Below are 19670 nucleotides of genomic sequence, written 5' to 3' on the forward strand. Positions count from 1 at the left end.
AACAGTCAAGTCAGTCAAGTCAAGTCAAGCCAAGTCAAGTCAAGAGCAGTGACAACAAAGCCACGACCACTAAATAATGATGGTAATAAAACTGCAAATGAAACCTGCCAGAAAATGCCAGAGTGCAAGCAACCAAGCAGCCGAACAATGCTCGAAAAGCAGACCTCAAAAACCCAACCCCGACCTCACCTTTAGTTAGAAGCCCAGAACTCTGTCTGCTCACTAATTCGCATTAGTTGGATGCGCAATGACCTACGCGAATAAATTCACTTCATGCGCACAAGCTAAACAATTCTCTTGGCATTCTCTGTTTGCAATTGGTTTTATTTTCTTTTCGGAAGCAACCATTTGGAGTTGACTTTCTGCACATCAATATTTAAGCATGCGTTACAATTTCTTTAGTTCTACCAATTTCGTCCCTGGAGAATAATGGAGACATTTTCATGCTAACTAATTCACCAAATTCAGTTGTAAGCATATTTAATATATAATTAAGGAGGACAAGCACAGATAAATACTAAATGATAAAGTAAATTCAAAAAGTTTTAATGCCTATTACTAAGTTCTCGGAAAAGACTTATTCAAATTTCATGTGCATTTAAATTAATTTGGAATTGCACAGAAATTAATTTATACCGAATATAAGTTTACAATGAATATGTTAAATGTTTTGTATAAAGTTTGTTTTAATTTTTAAAATGAAATTATGCGCATATTTTATGAAACAGAAACTTTATGAGCCACAATTTTTGTTGTATTCCAGTTGAAATTGAATTACATTTAAATTGAAATTGGAATGAAAAGTTATCATTAGGAATCATCTTTGAATATACGTTAAATGGAAATTAATCCGAATAGGAGTTATTTTAATTTAAATTTAACTTAAATTAATTTATACATTTAATATATTCAATTAAATTAATTTAAAATTTGAAATAAATTCAATTTAAACTAACATTACTCTTAGTTATAACTGTTATATCCATTGTACAATTAGGAATTTATATATATATAAAACAAATTTAATTGAATAATAATATGTTGATAGACATACTAGAATAAATACGTAACATATATGAATATAAAAACATTATTTGCAGTAATTTGAATCAAAATTAACTTTAGTTTAATTTAAATAGAGGAAATTATACAATAAAACTACGTAGCGACAAATGTATTTAATCTATCCTGCTACAACGCAATAAAATACCGCAAACGGAGTCAAAAGGTGACAAAACAGAATAAAAATATAACATCGAATGAGTAAGGTATTTAAATATTAATTTTCAAATGCCAGCGAGTTGTGGGAAATGTAAAAAAAAGCTGAAACATGAACAGGTTAACCAAAACTTCAGCATACGCAAAGTGAGTACAAATTCCACAAAGTTGACAAGATGACATGGCAAAAAGGAAAAATAAAAAATGTATATAGAAAAAAAATATAAGAAGACTGAAAAACCGAGCAAGCGCCAACAGGCACACGCACGCACAGGCAATATATATGCATATTCATATTTATATATATATATATATATATATATATATATTAAATATATCATTTTGCCTTTGACGTGGCGTTTGGTTAACCAATTTACAAACTTTTGCACATCTGCTTTATTAATTTATGGATAATTTAACACTTATACTTGGCTATCATGAGTGTGTGTGGGTGTGAGTGTGTGCGTGTGTGTGTGTGTGTTTGCGTGTGTGTGTGTGGGTTGGCATATGTGTTGTTATGCTTGTGCTGAGGATATTGTATCAACAGTTGACCGTGCACTTTTGTGGGCGTGTCAATTGTTAATTATTGCTTGATACTTTGTGCGCGAAATAATGCATTAACTCATGTGAATTTCCAATTTTATCTGCTGCCATGGCCTGGCCATATGCAATATAAGGCTTACAATTTTATTGATTTATTTATTATACTTATTTGCTTATCATTTCTTTTGGTTTGCTGCCATTTTTTGCCTACTTACCGCTATCACATTCCTCGTTCACATTCATCTCCAGCATCTTGGTGTGCGTGATGTCCTTGTGCGAGGCCAGGAAAAGCACCACATCGCGCTTCTCATTCTTGATGGGCACAATGTCAAACAGACACCAAAAGGGAGCACCTGAATAAGGATAAATTTTAAAGAACTTTTTTTACTGAATAACTAAAGTAACCAGGGGGAACAAGTTTATTACTTAAGAAATGCTTTGACCACGGAAATACTGATCAAAATCATAACACAAATAATCAAAACAGCAAAGAATGGGAACATGGAGGATGTAATTGATTAAACGCAAAGCCTACTACATTAAAGGAAATATCAGCTTAAACGACTCTCGTTTAATTGGCCATAGAGGAAGCATAAACAAAAACTGAATTGACATAAATATAACAATTTATTAAATGACCGACGAATGTCAGAAGAGTTGGTATTTAGTCAGAAGAAATAAAAATACGATACATAGCTCTAGTAGTTATTTGTTTTTTCCTGCCTTGTTTGATTTCAACGATTTCATTTGAGTATGTCAAATAACAATTTTATTAATTATACCTTTTGGGCTGCAATTGACCACTTTGAGAGCAATTTGCATGTGGAGCATATTGATTTTCACTTGTGGCTGCAAAAATGCAAAGATTTAAATACGAATTTGTCATAAGCAGCCCGTGGTGTTCGACTCGAAAGCCTTTGTCGCGCCACGGGGTGGAGTTAATTAGCGGTTAATGGTATGCAAAAAATGATTGCATTTCAGCTTAAGTATACCACAATTATATAGCTGCCAGTTTTAATTATGTCGTTTGAAAGAGTCGCTCGAGGTGTTCAGACCGCAAACTGCCTCATAATTAATAAGAATATTATTCTGCTAAAACGGGAAAGCCTATCTGTAGTCTATTAAAAGTTTTAAGCGAAGTGCTAATTAGAAAACTTATAGACAAGTTAATAGCCTAGACCAGTCGATATAATATCCAGGCAAACACTTCCCTAGCCTTTGGTAGTTTGGCTGATTAATCGTGACCTCATTAAAGCCCAACAAAAAATAAAAATAAAATAAATAAAACATGCGATACGAACGTGCAAAAATGCTGCGAACAAATTTATTGTTTTGTGTGCCCACACACAATCACGCACACGTACACACACACACACACACACACACAACAAGTGGGTATGCACACGCTTGCCAGAAGCTGCTCAGCTCCTGGGAGACTACGAGAAACCACAGGCGGCTGCTGTCCATGGAAACTAGTTCAAGGCAAAGCTCCTAACTTAATAAAAGCCAGCTCATGCAGGCCACGCACTGGAAAATTGATGCGGCATCAGAAACAGCAGCAGCAGCAGGCAGTATCTTAAATTAAAAGTCAATACGAAGATGGTTAAAGCTCCCACAGAGTGCCACAGGCAACTCTTGAGCCACTGGCTGGTGGTTTGCCACCACACAAAAACTTGTTGTGCAAACGGCGCACGTGGACGTGTGCCACAATTGACTTACAGCTTTTCACTTATTACACTACTTGTTGTTGTTCTTGTTCTTCTTTTTGTTCTTGCTCTTGTTGTTGTTGTTGCTTGGCCAGCAATTGTGATAATCCTTTTGCAGCTGTTTTCGAAACTTTACACAGTTTTCTGTCACGTGGCAAGCCACAGCTTTTTAGTTGTGTGGGAAAGCGCACACAGAACCAGTTTAAATACCAATGACACTTGTTGCAAGTGAAACTTAAATATTTAATTAAGTGTGTTGATTGCTTTTCGCATAGAAAGAAAGATATATTGTATCAAATTGTTGTAGCAGTTTACAAATAAAACGCAATAGAAGACACTAACTGCTCTCAGTGCAACTTTAAGCTGCCCTAGATATTCAAAGACATATTAAGATACAATCTGTTAACCCAATTAATGCAGAAACGAGACTTAGTCATATATAAAATTAGCATATTATGCAAAAGAACAGCCTCAGTAGTTAAAGCGACCACTTTTAAGGCTTAAGCAGGATATAACGATCACATGAAAGCTTTAAGTTACATTTATTGGATAAGTCTTTAACCTTTAGTGAAAGCTTTAAGCTGTTTCGGAATTGAGGTTCGCTCCTGAGTTTAAGTCAGTTGACTTACTACAAAAAACTAGCTGAGGTTTGACACGTTCTACTGATAGTTTCCCAATATTCATTGAAATAAGTATTTGAGTAAGTCTAAGCATACTTATAATACGACCGCATAGCATAGTCTATGACCTAATAGTCACACTTAGCACTTAGACTCTTAGTCTTAAACAGCGGAAGAAATCATTTTCAAAGTGGACTACCGAATTGATATTATTATTAAAATATGCATTTCATGTTATGCAAAAAAGTATATGATTTTAAATTTCAGTCCAAATTCAATTAGAAGGTTAGTTTAAGAATTATGATCATTTAAAAAGCATTTTTTTTTTTTTTAATGCAATTAAAAAGAAGAAAACGCATTTCCGAAACAAATTATTGTCCGATTCCCGAATCAACGAATGATAAATTTAAATATTAAAGTAGGAAAACTTATAATTATTCAGCCTAAACAAATGAAAAAACTTTGAATTTTTTGGCTTATCAAATATCACAATTCTCGGCTAATTTCTGTAAACAGTTGCTGACCACATCCATCGCAGTTGCAATAATTGCCATATTTTACATTTTGCTGCCACAAACAACTGAGGCATGTAATTTCCTCTTTGTTGCGCGCAAATTACCTCAAATACTAAATGAAGTTTAAGCAAAAAAAAAAAAAAAAATGTTTTTAATTAAAAATGAAAACAATTTACAAGCACAAGTACGCACAATTTCTGGTTCGCTTTTGTTTTGTTGTTGGCTCTTACCTTCCTTTTTGTAGAAAATAACTTCCAACTTAAGTTCCATCTTATTTGAAAGACTTTTCTCAATTTGCTGCTTGTGCTCCTCCTTTGTATCCGGCCCGTAAAGGAAATGACATGAGCAGCCTGTTTCGCGATGTTGTCGTTGTTGTTGCATGGTTGTTGTTGTGCGTTGTCGTTGGCAAACAATTGAGTAAAATGTACAAATACATTGAAATGAGTATTGAAGTGTTGCGAGCTGTTTGTCTGTCCGTCAACATGTTGCCAATTCCCCAGTCCGTCCGTCTTTGCAATTGTCTTACCCTTTTGCATAATTTGCGCGCGTGAATATCCTGTCAAATCCACGAACCCATCCGAGCAATAAACAATTGGATTGCCATTTGCCTGCGCATTGCCGAGCACAAAATTCGAATCTGTAAAGAAAAGCAAACAACAAAGTGAGCAAGAGGGAGAGAGAGTAAGGAGGAGCATTAGGTTTGTCGGATATGTTTTCATCATATGATATCGTTTCTTATATAAAATGGACTACCTGCTGTTCAATTGTCCGACCGAATGCCACTCACAACATTCGCTTTTTGGCTTCAAATAAATAAATTCATAATAATTCTGGGTCTTATTTGCTTGGCTTGGTAACCTTTTAACATTTTGACCCGCCACCAGCACAGTTTATTATTTTAACAAAATAAAAATTTCCAACAAACAACCAATTTAATTAAATTTCAGCTACGCTCCGCGCTCTGGCTTCTTGCTCGTTCTCATTTTTTCTCTATCTGAGCTGAGAATGAAGTAAAATTAAATTCTTGCAATGGCTTTTTATCAGAAAGTGTGGCGACTCTCCAGCTCCAGTGAGAGATGCCAAAAAAAAAGAGCTCCAGCGTAAAAAACGAACTGCAAATGCGAATACATGAAAATCATTTCATGGATATCCTTTTCCAAGCAGAAATAACATAAAAAATATATTAAAAATCATGAAACTCCTTTTGTTTGCTTCAATTTGATGGATTTGTATCAATTGTGCTTTTATATTGGTTAAGAGACATTGCGAGTCCATTTAATTTCCATTTTTACCAGGTGCAAATGTAAATTCTTAAATTAAAGTAAAAATTGTATCTAATGGACTTCGCTTTCTGCCACGATACTCATGTTAATTAAGCTTCTGAATGGTGTTTGCAATTCTAATTATGAAAATGAAAATTGATAGACTCCGTTTTGTAGAACCGCAGCTGATTAAAGGTCTATTACGAGCCAGTTGTAAATAGTGTAGCAAATACGAGCAAATATCATTCGAGTATTGCTCGCAAAGCCCCATTTAAGCCTATTTGTTTGTGTCGACAATTGGCAGTGCCATTAATAATTTGTGTGCTCGCAAAGGGAAAAGCTATGAATACAACCAATATCAATTCGCACTCAATGCAAGACTACACAGATGCAGCCGCACAAAGAGCTGGACGTAAATCATATAATTAATCTATTGAAACCCTAACGAGCATTAAGTTAAATGCAAATCTGACAAAAAAAGAAGTTTGTTAATAATAAATTTGTGTAACATTTGATGCCATGAAAAAGTTAACTGACCTAAAAATACAACTTGACTGCTGGCCACGTTCTCGGCATATTAAATACTTGACTGAGCAGCATACTGTTCGTACGCACTGAATTGCTGACAAGTCAAAATTGTTGTTTATATATATCTATAAAGCAAATAAATATGTATGTAATTTATGGCTCTTGCACACAGTTTGTCAACGCATTAAACTTGTGCACAACAACAATCATACGCCATGTGCGCCCGGCCTACAAATTACTTGCAGGCTTTGGGCCCCTTAAAATGATTGCCTGTCGGCTGTTTATTTAGTATTATGTCTTGAAATCTGTGAGAATTAAGGTAATTAAAATCGCATAAGGAAGCTTTTGGAGAGAGGAAGAGAGAGAGGGAGAGAGACAGAGAGAGAGAGAGAGGAAAGGTCAGCTACGACAGAAATTGCGTTCACTATCTTATAAATACGTGTATAAAGTAATGTTAAATGTCCTGTCGGAATAATGGGAGCTTATGAAAATTACATAGTTGAGCAATTATAGTTTAAGTTAAATAGTAAGCAATAAATTACTAAGACAAATCCTTTAAAACAGGCACTTAGCATAAGCGCATTACTTTAATCTTAAGACAACAAATATACATGTATTTTCGAAAAACGCATAGAAAGGCGATAAAAGGCTAAATAAAATATTAATAAAAAAGGTACCAGAACAAAACTTATGGAACACGCTCCTCCCAGAAACTCATAACTGAAAATCTCAAATCTTAAACTTTATTGATTTCATAAGTAGGACCGTGTTAAAACTATTTTTTGATATGTTATTTATATTAGGTGTAAGTGTAACGAGAGAGAGTATCGAGATCTATACGTATTGCTCGAGTTTTTGAAAATCGCATACAACGGTGATCATTATTTGAGAAGGAGAAACTTAAAGACATATCTACTTGCCCTTTACATACAGCCTACACCTCTACCCTTTTTTAAAGAAAAAATACGAGCGAAGGGTATAAAAAACAATAAATAACTTTATTTGACATTTCGAAAGGAAACAGGAAACTACTCATAACCAGAATCGATTTGCACGTATGCTGCAAATGTCAAATAGTTCGGTGTGACGCATTTGTCTCAAAGTGCAGCTTGCAGGCAAACGAAAGGTTAAAGGACAAAGCAAAATCAACATGCTTATTATCATTGCACTTACAAATTTCTAGCTAATGACATTTCCATTGTTTAAAGCACAAAAGCTTGCACAGAAGTTTGGCATTAAATGGAAAAAACTACAAATCTTATGACAAATGGAAAACATTTTACAAGCTTCCATGCGCCTGCGGCGCCTTTGTGTGTTCCGTTGCCTGGCGACAGGATACAACACACACACACACACACACACACACACACACATATGTAGTTTTAATTTACCAGTGCAGATTTCTATTGGGACACGCATTGTCCTTGCCCTTGTCTGCGCCCTTTCTGCCGATATGTTGTTCCTTGTCTGTGGGCAAACGTCAGAATTCAGAGGTTCGCATTTTTTGTTATTTTTATTTTTGTTATTTTCTTCTTTTTGGTATGCATGCACCCATTCTGTGCACATATTCTGTGATATTTTTATGACTCGCCGCTTGGGCTTATGCATACATGCCGTTATGTCCCGTTTTATCCGTGCCCGCTCAATAAAACACACATAAATAATACATTGAAAATTATATAAGGCTGAAGGACTAAGTAAATATCGTTTAACTTTTGCTTTTTATGGTTATGCTGGGCATTCTAATTTTGTGACGAAATGTGCTACGCGCTTCCGGTGGGAGGCACTTCCGGGCCTATAAAGTATTAATCAGTACATCGCGCTGAGTCGTCAAATTTGAGAATCTATTCGAAGTCGTTCAGTTACGCTGTGTTAATGTCACTTAATATATCTGTATTTCCTGCAATTTCTGCAGGCTATGCTCATGTAGTAGGGATTAGTTAAAGGTTTTATCTAAAGCTTGGGTACTTGTACACAAAACTGTTTTAGATACATCTAGCTAAAACTCTGCATTACAAAAGTGATGCCTGCATATAGTGATAATAATATTCTTTATTATTCCCTATTAATCCCTATTTTTCAAATCATTTTTTGATGTAGTATCAATTACTATTGCACTTTATTTAATTGAAATGTTTTCAAGTATATTAAATCTTTAGCACCCGACAACAAAAGCAACTGTTTGACTCTCACTTACTCTCGTATATAATACATATATATATATTTTTTTTTGTAACTTACGCGTGCCATCGAAGCGTGTGGCAATTGTGTCCAGGAATGTGTTCTGGGGCGCTAACAGCCCCTTGCGGGCTGGCATAGGAATGGTTGCGGCCGGTGCGCCTACAGAAGCGCTGCTTTCTACTGGGCGAAACTGCAAAAAGACAAATGACAGACACTTAATTAAATTAACAAGTTAATTTCGTTGTTAATCATTTGTAGTACATTTCACAATTGCAATTGTTTTGCTTGGATTTTATCATAGCTTATTTGTAACAACACATTCGCGTGTAGTTTAGCGAATATGCAACAACCACACGCACACAAAAGCTAAAGTTTAATTTGTTAATATTCATTTTGTGCCACACTTTGTGGATAAACAGCGGTGAATACAAAATTATTAAATAGTCAGCAGAAAATGGACTACTATGAATAAATATGTGCACCTAGGACGACTGTTTGTGAGGATGTGTGCCAAAAACTAAAATCATTTTTAGGAATAGACCAATAATATAAAACAACTGAATGTAGAATATATTCAGGCAGCTTATAAAAGCAAGTGACAGCAACGAGAAGGAGCAAAGTAGCGAGTGGGCAAAGCGACGAGAAATTCAAATTCGGGAAGTAGATCAACAACGTCACCAGTAACAGCAAGGAGAGAACGTAACGAGAATAACGAGAATAACTGGAATAATAACCAGAAAGGAATACACAGGAGATAACCCATCCCCATGTAAAAAGGAACGAGTAGGAAAAGGAAAAAGAAATATAAATGGCAATAGCCCCACTAGAGACAAACAAAATCCTAAATTGCAATCTAAAGAGCCTCCCCAGACCTTGAAAGCCAACGAGTAACAATAACGAGTAGCAGAAAGTAACAACTAGCAGCACAACGAAAAAACTTGTACTATAACATTTAGTTATTACCATTGTATTTATTAGGTACCTTATTGTTAGCACAGCTACGTGGAAGCTTTAGTTATTAATTATGTGAAATAATTCACAAGCTTTTCCGCACATACCCTCTATAACAGCAAAGCATGGGTATGTAAAGCTTATGTTGCAAATGTCGCACGCAGCCTGGTCAGTTTATTTACCGTTGACGGCCCTTTAACACAATAAGCCAAAGTCGTTGTGGAAAACATAAATTTTACTGACGTTTTTAATAAATTGTTTCATTCATTTTTTTTTTTAACGCCCACGGGCAGCAGGAACAGCGGTTACCACTCAGGTGCCGGTTCATGGAAATTCTGAGTGAAATTCCGAGAGGCAGCAACAGCAGCAACAACTGGCAACAATAACCGAGCTACCGCAAGACTGACAGCTGTTGCGCCAGAAAGCATCGTTTATATATTTTTTTTTTTATTATTTTATTATTGAATGGGAAAATGAGTAAATGGCATTAAATTTCCAAAGGCGACAGGAACGGATATGCGTGTGTGTGTGTGTGTGTGTGTGTCAATGTCAGAGAGCGAGAGAACCAGAGCGAGGGTTAGCCAAATGTTTAGATTCTTATCATTTACCTTTGACATTTGATGCAAGCACCAAAGTGGCAATTGATTAAGGTTTATGGTTATGGGCGAATGGCATTAGCTGAAAATAATACGGATTTTGGCGAGGGAAATGTAGCAAGAACCAAAAAGAGAGAGCGGAAGAGTGTTTGGTTAGAACCTTAAAGCTTGATTTACATCTTCAATATAATATATTCACTCAAAGCTTTATCGCTGTCTCTAGCCTACTAAATGTTTATAATTATAGCATTAGTTAGTTAGAAAACCTTAACTTGATAATTTCTTAAAGCAATTAGGAACCGAAAGCTTTAAGGTTAAAAAAGCATATGCTCTATCCTCCTATGAGATACTCCTAAGCTGTTATGCTGCTTTGACAGCGAAATCGAAAGGCTTTCTCGTTGTCTCTAGCATATTTAAAGTTTATAATTATCGCATTAGTAAATTAGAAATCTTTAACCTGATAATTTCTTAAAGCACTTACCAACAGAAAGCTTTAAGCTCAAAAAGCATATGCTCCATCCTCCTATGAGCTACTCTTTAACTGTCATACTGCTTTGAGAGCGAAATCGAAAGGTTTAATTTTCAGCTGGTGTCATTGACACACAGCAAGTCGTTCAACACGCCGACTTCTCATCAAAAATTCAGTCAAGTGATAAGCGACTATGCGGCATGTGTGCTTGGCACTGATAACAAACGTTGCCTGCCACAGCGTTAATAAGGCCCATGGTAATAGCCCGCCCGGTTAGCTAAGCCTCATGTGACGCAGTCAGGTGAAAATTATGCACACAACTTGCCAACTGCAGTTGAACAGTAAATGCAATTTTAATTAATAAGCTAAACTCAAAATCCCTGGTATGTTTCCCGCTGTACCAAATGCTGGACATAATGTCTAACCACAAAATTTTCATATCCAACATATCCGCTCCGGGGAGAGAATCAGGTGCAGGGCAACCACTAACATATGGCTACATGAATCTGGTTAACCCACACACACAGGCTTCAGCCCACACGTACATCCTCACGTATGCTACTTTAACTGACAGCCGGGCAATAGTGTTCCAAGTGTGTGTATGTGCAATTTCCGTTTCCGCCTTATTCCACATGATTAGACTGATGATATGAGCACTCTCCAGCATGAGCTGCTCATGTGTTTGCCAGAGCATTGGCTGAGGATGCCATGAGCATACTTTGCGTTCACGTTAAAAGGTTTGTTGGTCAAAACTTTGCACAGGCAACGGCAAAAGCAGCAGCAAAAAAAAACAACATTTAAAACCAATATCAGAAATTCGAATAACGAAAAAATTAAAAATGCATTGGTAATACAGAAGAAACAACAGGCATGCACCACAAAAAACTCTTTAGTTCAGATAACTAAAATATATATTTATTTATTTGATATACCAAAAATCACAAGCCGTAATAAAAAAATGGCAACAGGTAAAACAAACTTTACAAAACAAAAAACTTTTTTTTCAATTAAAATAATAAAAAACTTTAAAATGAAATCCAGGAATTCAGCAAAGTGTTGAAAAAGTGTTGAAAAAACTATACGAATGCTTTACAAAAAAAACTCACTTACTCTCAGCTATGTGAAAAACATTTTTGTTTGCTTTCTATAACAAATATTTTTTATTTTTATTTATTTTTTTTAATTAATCCCATGCCAAAAATCACAATTAATATAAGTGGTGGAAGTGGTTCTTTGCAGAGCAAACAAATCATTTTAATTTTAAAATAAAGTCCGTCTACATTTAAAGCAGCAAGCTGAAGAGTAATGCAAACTCCTCAGCTTATTGACCAGATACTTAGCGCAGGCTGCTCTGCCTGTCGAGCTACTTTAGCTGAGCACCCGGCCTTTTTGAAGTCAAGTAATTTAATAACATTAAAATAGATTGCACAAATAAATATGCAACAAGTGCAGGGCCAGCGGCAAACGCTTGGAGCCTGCGCTCATTTGAACAAATTTACCTTAAACTCTGGGCAAAAAAATGAAAACATCTGAAAACGAACCAACAGGAACCCAAACGTGAAAACGCGACTAGCATTTTTAATTCCAATATATTTATATATGAATGCGCATGCATACTATATGTGGGCAGTGGACGGCAGAACGTGCGTCACGTGCAACATATAGTGCGGCACGGAAATGCGATAATACATTTCGCAATTTTTTTTTGTGCCACAAACTTCACACACTTGGCTGGCCGCAGAAAAATTGCAGGCAAATGGTACACTTTTTGCGGGTAGCGTTGATTAGATGGTCTTTTATATGGAAGATTGGCCAACATTTTAGCCAAATCTGGCAAATTTTCTAGAAATCTTTTGAGTAGAAGCTGATATGTCTTATTCTGATGCATTTGACAGCTCCAGTGGAGAAAAATATGTCTATCAAATTTCATGAAAGTAGCTTTACTGAGACACACAGATAAAAGGGTAGATAAATATATTGACAATGCGAGCGACATTTGAAGCATTCTCAGTTTCACAACATCGATTCTTTAGACAGTATAAATTGATACACTTTTACAAATATTTAAAATAATCGACAGCATATTTATATTAGGCCCTAAGCCAATGTTTTAAATCCTACATAGTTCTAAGCGTCAAAAATATTTATCAACAGCCTTATCATATATAGACTATACTAGTGTAAATAACATTTAAAATGAGAGTTTTATTTAACACTAGCGATGATATCGATAATTGCAATGATGGATTATATAAATATCTAATAAAAACAAGTAAGAGGTTCTAGTCGGGAGCTCCCGATACCCAAACCCTCTTCTTCCAACATCAAATGCATATATATATTCTATTTTAGAAGCTATATGTTAAGTTTGGTGACTCTAGCTCTTATTATTTACCAAAATTGCCCAAAAAACAGGATATTGATTTCGATTTTATCGATTGCTTGGAAACAAAGTAGGTTATCGATTATCGGAAACAAACTCGATCTGCGCAGGCACTAGGAGGACTTACATCTAAAAAGAGACCAAAATGTCTCTAGCTCTTATAGGTTCTAATATCCTTTTCGTTCATACATACGGACAGACGGGCATGGCTAGATCGACTCGGCTATTGGTGCTGATCAAGAATATATATACTTAATGAGGTCGGAGATGCTTCCTCCTGCCTGTTACATACATTTGGACTTTGCACAAATACAATATACCCTTATACCCATTTTTAATGGGTTCAGGGTATTAAAAGCCTGGAGTAATAATATAACAACTGCAACGAATTTCCATAAAAGCCCAGAGCCTCATTCCTATCAAGAATACCTAAAATAAAGAGTTACAACTCTCTTGAGAACATATTCAAAATAGTTGCCGTTAGGGTACACAAAGTTCGCAACAAGTACCTTAATTGGCATGGAATTTTTATTTTTATTTTATTGCAACAGTTTGCCACATGCCATTTGCTTAGTTGCTTTTCAGCGATTTGTTGGCATTGGCAGCACGAATGGCCGCTGGGCTACAAGAGTTCGTCCCTTTTGCCGCTTCGATGATGCTGAACGCGGCTCTGTATGAAGCCCTTTATGATCTTATTGCCATTAACGAGCACTGCGAAATGTATATGCATATCCGATTCAAAACTGAAAGCGGGCATATTCTGCATATTGGAGCGAAAGCTGCGCACATAGATGAGCTCGTCCTTGGGAAAGGGACAACGCTTGGGCACATTACTGAAGCTCTCCATTGTAAGACGGCCGAGCTGTATAAACGGTATCTGATTTTTGTTGGCCAGCAATTGGCAGCCATTGATGTTGCTCAGGTTGAACAGTGTAAAATCCGGACCGTTAACTCGTGGCAGCACACTGGCCATGTTAACAAGAAACTTTGCCACAGGCTGACGAAACTTTAGCTCAATCGAGAAGGTGCGACGTCGCCAGCTTCTACCCAGGCTGCAGTTCAAATGGGTGAGCAACTTTTCGGGATCATCCGAACTGCAGCTGCAGTTGTTAAACATCATAAAAAACTTTGTCTGCGGTCAGTTTGGAATTAATATTTAAAACAATTACTATATGTATACCGTTGCTAACCATGGCGCTGGCAACATGCACGGCCATGCTTAAAATTAACAAAAGCACGTAAAAATATGTTGAATTCATGTAACCAAAGGCAACTTAAAACAACGAACAACTAAAAAACATTTAAAATGTACATAATAATTTACCTGAAATATATGCATATGTAATGTGAACAATTATGCACTAATTGCTTTAATAATTACACATCATAATTATTAGTATTTTTTATAACAATAAACCATTAAATATGATTAACAATCTGCTTTTAAATGTGTTTGGGTCAAAATTATATTTATAAATTTGTATATGAAATCAATTAAAAAGCGCAGCACAGCTATCTAACGAGATATTATAAAATTGGCTTGATTTAAATAATTATCAATAACCAGCTATTCAATTTTTTAAAAGCTCCTTAGTATGGAAAAATAAATGAAACCTTTTTACATTTTCTAGGCTTATAAAAAGGTAATTTTGTAAAGATTCAATTCAATCTAACGCGATAGACGGAGTAACAAAGATTGAAGATCAGATCAACTTATTCCCCATTTTCCTCAATCCCCTTCATTGAAAATATCTCTCATAAATCTTTATATTTACAGTCTTTCGCTATTATGCCAGCGCATAATAAAACAACAACATTTTGTGCATGTCAAAGGAAAAGAGTATATCATACAGAAACAATGTCTTACATCCATATCTAATTTATTAAATGATAAGAATCCCATCAGTTATATAAATCAAATGTTCAAATTTCAAAAGAAAAATATAAAAAGAAAACAAATTTAAAATTAATCTCGAATTACACAGGATAATTCAAAATAAGACAAACTTGTTGTTCTTAAAATATTTTGTCTCCTTGACAACTATGTGTACATTTTAATAGATATGTCGGACTTGGTTTCATTTGATTGCAATAAGTAAGCGGAGTAAGAATATTAAAAATAAGGTAGTAAATAAATTATAAAATAAAATAATAAAAAAGGTTAGGAATGTGTTCTATGAATTATAATATAATCGAACATTAATAAGAATCATTATTATTATTGTATCTATATTAGTAAGAATTACAATAAAATAATAATTCTATTATTTCAATGCACATATTCGCATACAGCATGCACATAAACTAATCCAATTTTAATGAAATTTTCACACAGCGATAATACAAAACAAATCTAAATACGCTTTGATTTTATATATAACGTTCAAAGCATGTTTATTTTACCACGCTGATAAACATTATTTATTCAGTCGCACATTAGTCAAGCCTCAGTGGATGACAATATTTACTGGCATTATTTGGCGATTTTGATTAACGAATAAAATTTACAATTCAATTGCTTTTGTTATTGCTTAATGAGTTTAGTTTGGAAGAAAGCGACGAAATGTACGTAACGCCCTTGGCATTTATCGCCATTATTTTTGGCTATCGACTGGTCCCACCGATTGCGGCCAAGGTGCGTATACGTAATGGTTAAGCCATTGCTTTACGCAGTTTTTTATGTGTTTGCAGACGGACTTTGAGCTGCAGTTTGAGAATTTTACATGCATTCGCGGCAGTGCTTCAAAGGCAAATCCCCTGAAGAGTTTCCATTGCGGTCTCAGCAAGAATCCCAAACGGCGCACTATGCACATGGAATTCGCGCTCCTGGAACCGCTTAACGAGCACGAGTTCCACATGCTCATTGTAATACCACGTCGCACAGTGGACTTTGTGCTGCTCAATGTGACCACAGATGGCTGCCAGTTGCTCTCGAATAAGAATCAAGTACCGCTGCTGCGCATCGCACGCGATATACTTGACCGCTACAGCAATTTCCCTCGACATTGCCCCTTTGAGCAGGGCAAGGCCTACTATATGCGCGGCTTTCGACTGGACCTGAGTCTAATACCAGCTGTTATGATGGAAACGCCTGTCTCCGTTCAATTTGGCTATAAGCGCCGCCAAGTGCAGCTGTTCCAAGGCCATATTGTGGCCCATGTACAGCGCACCAGTATTGCCAAGAAGAAGAAAGATGCCTAAATTGTGCGGCTTGAAAAAACAGAAATATATGACGCATGTCTCAAGCGCTACACTGATGTTCTAGTAAATTCACGCTTGAAAATCTCTTCAGCAGAATTTACTGTGTTTCAAATAACTTCTGTATTGATTTAACGATTCTTATGAAATTTCATGAGCAACAGATTCCCAGAAATATATATGATACCAAAAAGCAACACGTTTTGTTTCAGCAAGTCAGAACTTTTGCCATCGGACTGCTAGAGACCAAAATACATTGCAAATTTCCGATAAATTTCTATACTCAATTTTCGACCTATGTAAGATTCATGAAAGCAAATGCAATTTTAAGTTATAAGATCGTAGAAGTAAGCCACACAGCTAGACGGTTAGAATTTCTTAACTAAAGCTATAATTGTTGAGAAAAGTTAAACATTTGGCTGCACAAACGTAAAATATCGTTTTACGATAACAAACTCATGAACAAGTCACAGACCGAATGGGAGAATACACAAGTTAATTTGGATATGCGGCTTCTGGCTTCTTGTTTAGCCAAAGGATTAGCTCTTTTTAGAGGACGGCCCGTATGCACAGATCAATGAACTACAGACAAACTAGTCTAAATTCGTCGATGCTAGTCAAAAGAAAGAGCTATAAACATTGGCCACTGTGTGTCTGGCATAAGCTCGCACTACTTTATGACACCCTTTTGATGGCCAATTTTTTTTATTGCTTGCAGGGTATGAAAAGTTGACAGCCGCAGCAGCAGTACATATGGCCTCGAAGTTAATATAACAAAAAAAAAAATAAAACAATAATAAAAAAAGCCACCTGTCTGGCGTTGACAACGTGAACACAGTCGCAACACCTGATGTTGCAGCACTTAGACACGCTCTGTCTCTGTCTCTGTCGTTGTTGCTGTCCCTGTCACTCGTACGTGCTGCACTGTGTGGCAGCAATTTGTTCCAAGCCATTCAACAAATGTTGTTCAATTACCGTTTGCACACACACACGCACACACCTGCACACACACTTTGTTGCAGCCGCTAACAGAGCTATTGTCTGTCTGGTTGCTGCCACATGGCGTTTGACAGTCGCAATGACAATTGGCAACTGTCAACTGGCAACAGACAACTGGCAACAGACAACTAATAACATTTTCATCCGCCTTGGACTGTTTGTGCCTAGGGGGCGGCAACAATGCTCCTAGCTTGGGTTCGAACTCTGTTTGTCAAATGATTTGCTACAGTTTCCCATTTGTGCACTTCCGGCGTCTGTCACAGGTGCTAGCTACATGTTAAAGTTGCCATCTAGCTTTTAATTAGACGTTAGAGATTTGCATGTGTTGCCTACTGCCACTGTCAACCAGCTCCCCAGCGACCCTTCAGCATTGTTTAACTTAACTGTCAGTTTAGCAGCGGCAGGAGCAGCAACTGCTGTCAGCATCGATTTTGCAACAGTTTGCAGCAAGTTTGACTTTGGCAGCTTGAAATACCCCCCTTTGAGACAGCTAATTGGACTAGCTTTGATTGCCTCTGCGGTTGTTGTTGCTCCAGTTGTTATTGTATTTGCCCCAGCTGTCTGCCGCCTTTGGCCATTCCCTAGTTAATTTATGAAATTTCACACATAGCTACAGCTCCGAATTTATTATGCATACGATTATTTCATTATGTCCATTAAGCAAAACAATTAAGTAAAGCTCCTGTCAAATGCGGGCATTACCGCCTTGACAGCATGTTTGTTATGTCAAATGCTTGATGTTAAGTTTCATTTCTGTCAAGCTTCATTTCCTTTGTTGAGTCTTTGTAATTTTGAAGGCATAAAATGTAGCCATGGTTTTTAAAAATGTTTATAAGCATTAAACATTTAATTTGATATTAGTCTCGTTTATCCAACCAAAAAAACAATGCAAGTTTATGCTCAAAATTCAAAATATATATAACTTTTTACCTAGAATAACAGACTTGGACGATTATATCTATAGAAAATATAATATTCATAGGCATCTAAAGGTTGTTAATTTTGCGCTTACTTTATATAGTATACTTTTCAATAGATGGAAAAAAAGGGCTCACTAAATTTTAAAATAATAATAACGAAGAGAATTTCAACAGATGACTGAAAAGATATAAAAACACTCACAAAAGATTTCCCTGTTAAAGTAGATATAGTTACCTGGATTTTATGAGTATTTTAATAAACTGTAGAACATTTAAAAAACCATTTGCAAGGGTATTTAATCGCGTCCCTCTTGCCCCATTTACCTGTGTTGCATATTTAATTTTTACCGCTGTTAACCTGTTGAAAATTCTCAACTAGCTTAAAAGGTCTTCATTATTAATGGATTTTCTTTGGGATATTTTGGTTGTCTGTTGCTTTTGCTGTTGTCTTTGTGTTGGGTTTTGTGTTGTTTTTTAATGCGAGCAAAAACGAATTATTGATAAGCCCTGTCCGCAAATTCTTGTGGTTGCGCCTGCCGCCCATACCCCGCCCATCGCCAACGACAGCAATGATATGCCGCAAAATGTTTAAGACATCAGCCTGCCCCGCCCCGCCCCGCCCAGCCCCGCCTTGTCAACGCCCACAGGCAACAACCGACTCTTCGCTTAACTGCGACGCATAATTAAGGCAACCCTTTCCGATCATTTTACGAGCTGCTATATGGCATATGATGGAACGGGCAGACTTTTGTCTTTATCGACCAGCCACAAAAGTTTGGCTTTTCAACTTTTTGCCATGCCATAAAAAACTTTTGCCAGTTTTTCACATTTTTTTTTTTTTGTTTGTTTAACTTTTCACATATTTTCATTTTTTTAAATTTGAATTTTAGCTAAAAATGCAAATAAATGGTATATACATAATTAATAAATGTTAGTTGCGGCATTGTCAGTTGCTTAAAGGCATATCTGATGAAATATTACTTTGCATATTGTGAATGTATCTGCCAGATAGCAGCAAGAAGAAGAAGAAGAAGAAGCAGAAGCAGCAAAACACAAAACTTTGACATGAAAAGTCGTTTTCTTGTTGTGGGCAAAATGGTGTAAATTCATCTTTAGCATTCACAAACTCCCCGCCCCAGACGACAAAGCAAAGGCAAGGCGAGGCGCGAAAGCGTTGCACAGTGGTGCGAATATATGGAATGCCCGCACGAAAAACTACAGATCTGGTATTTTAAGCTTGGCATATTTGACATCAAATCGAAACTATGGAATTGGCAGCAAGGATTATTTCAGGCGTGATAGATTGATAGCAGCAATCGATAACTGATTGATTATTTCAAAGTTGTATGCAATGTTCAGCAATCGGTAACTTGATAACTTTCCTGTTACACATTTCTCAAACGCCATTAAAATTATTTATTTAATTTGCTCAAGTTTTTTTTGTTGTACTTTTATACAAAATTAATCGATAGCAGCAATCGACTGATTATTTTTGAAAATTATAAACAAAGTATATATAGCAGTAATTGAATACTTGAAAACGCACAAATAACTGGTTATTTAACAATTTTATTCTAAGGA

The 19670-nt window shown here is 36.1% G+C and overlaps 3 protein-coding genes across 4 annotated transcripts in view; 1 reads left to right on the forward strand and 2 right to left on the reverse strand.

The window, feature by feature from the left end:
- LOC115764952 (potassium voltage-gated channel subfamily H member 8) overlaps positions 1-8709 on the reverse strand; it is a 34248-nt gene extending 25539 nt beyond the window's left edge. For both annotated transcript variants that reach the window (XM_030708277.1, XM_030708284.1), the window contains exons 1-4: positions 8634-8709; positions 5129-5239; positions 4833-4952; positions 1977-2114 (exon numbers count right to left, since the gene is read on the reverse strand). In XM_030708277.1, coding sequence (XP_030564137.1) covers positions 1977-2114; positions 4833-4952; positions 5129-5239; positions 8634-8709 — 445 coding nt within the window. The remainder of the gene's footprint in view (positions 1-1976; positions 2115-4832; positions 4953-5128; positions 5240-8633) is intronic.
- Positions 8710-13594: 4885 nt separating this feature from the next.
- Positions 13595-14092, reverse strand: LOC115764069. The gene has a single exon (XM_030706920.1). The coding sequence runs from the start codon at positions 14090-14092 to the stop codon at positions 13595-13597; it is 498 nt and encodes a 165-aa protein (XP_030562780.1).
- Positions 14093-15535: 1443 nt separating this feature from the next.
- Positions 15536-16173, forward strand: LOC115764102. Its single transcript, XM_030706958.1, has 2 exons — positions 15536-15607; positions 15664-16173. The coding sequence occupies exons 1-2, from the start codon at positions 15536-15538 to the stop codon at positions 16171-16173; spliced, it is 582 nt and encodes a 193-aa protein (XP_030562818.1).
- Positions 16174-19670: the final 3497 nt, after the last annotated feature.

The sequence above is a fragment of the Drosophila novamexicana genome, unplaced genomic scaffold, assembly GCF_003285875.2.
Source record: "Drosophila novamexicana strain 15010-1031.04,08,12 unplaced genomic scaffold, DnovRS2.1 tig00000008-arrow-pilon, whole genome shotgun sequence".
NCBI lineage: Eukaryota > Metazoa > Arthropoda > Insecta > Diptera > Drosophilidae > Drosophila > Drosophila novamexicana.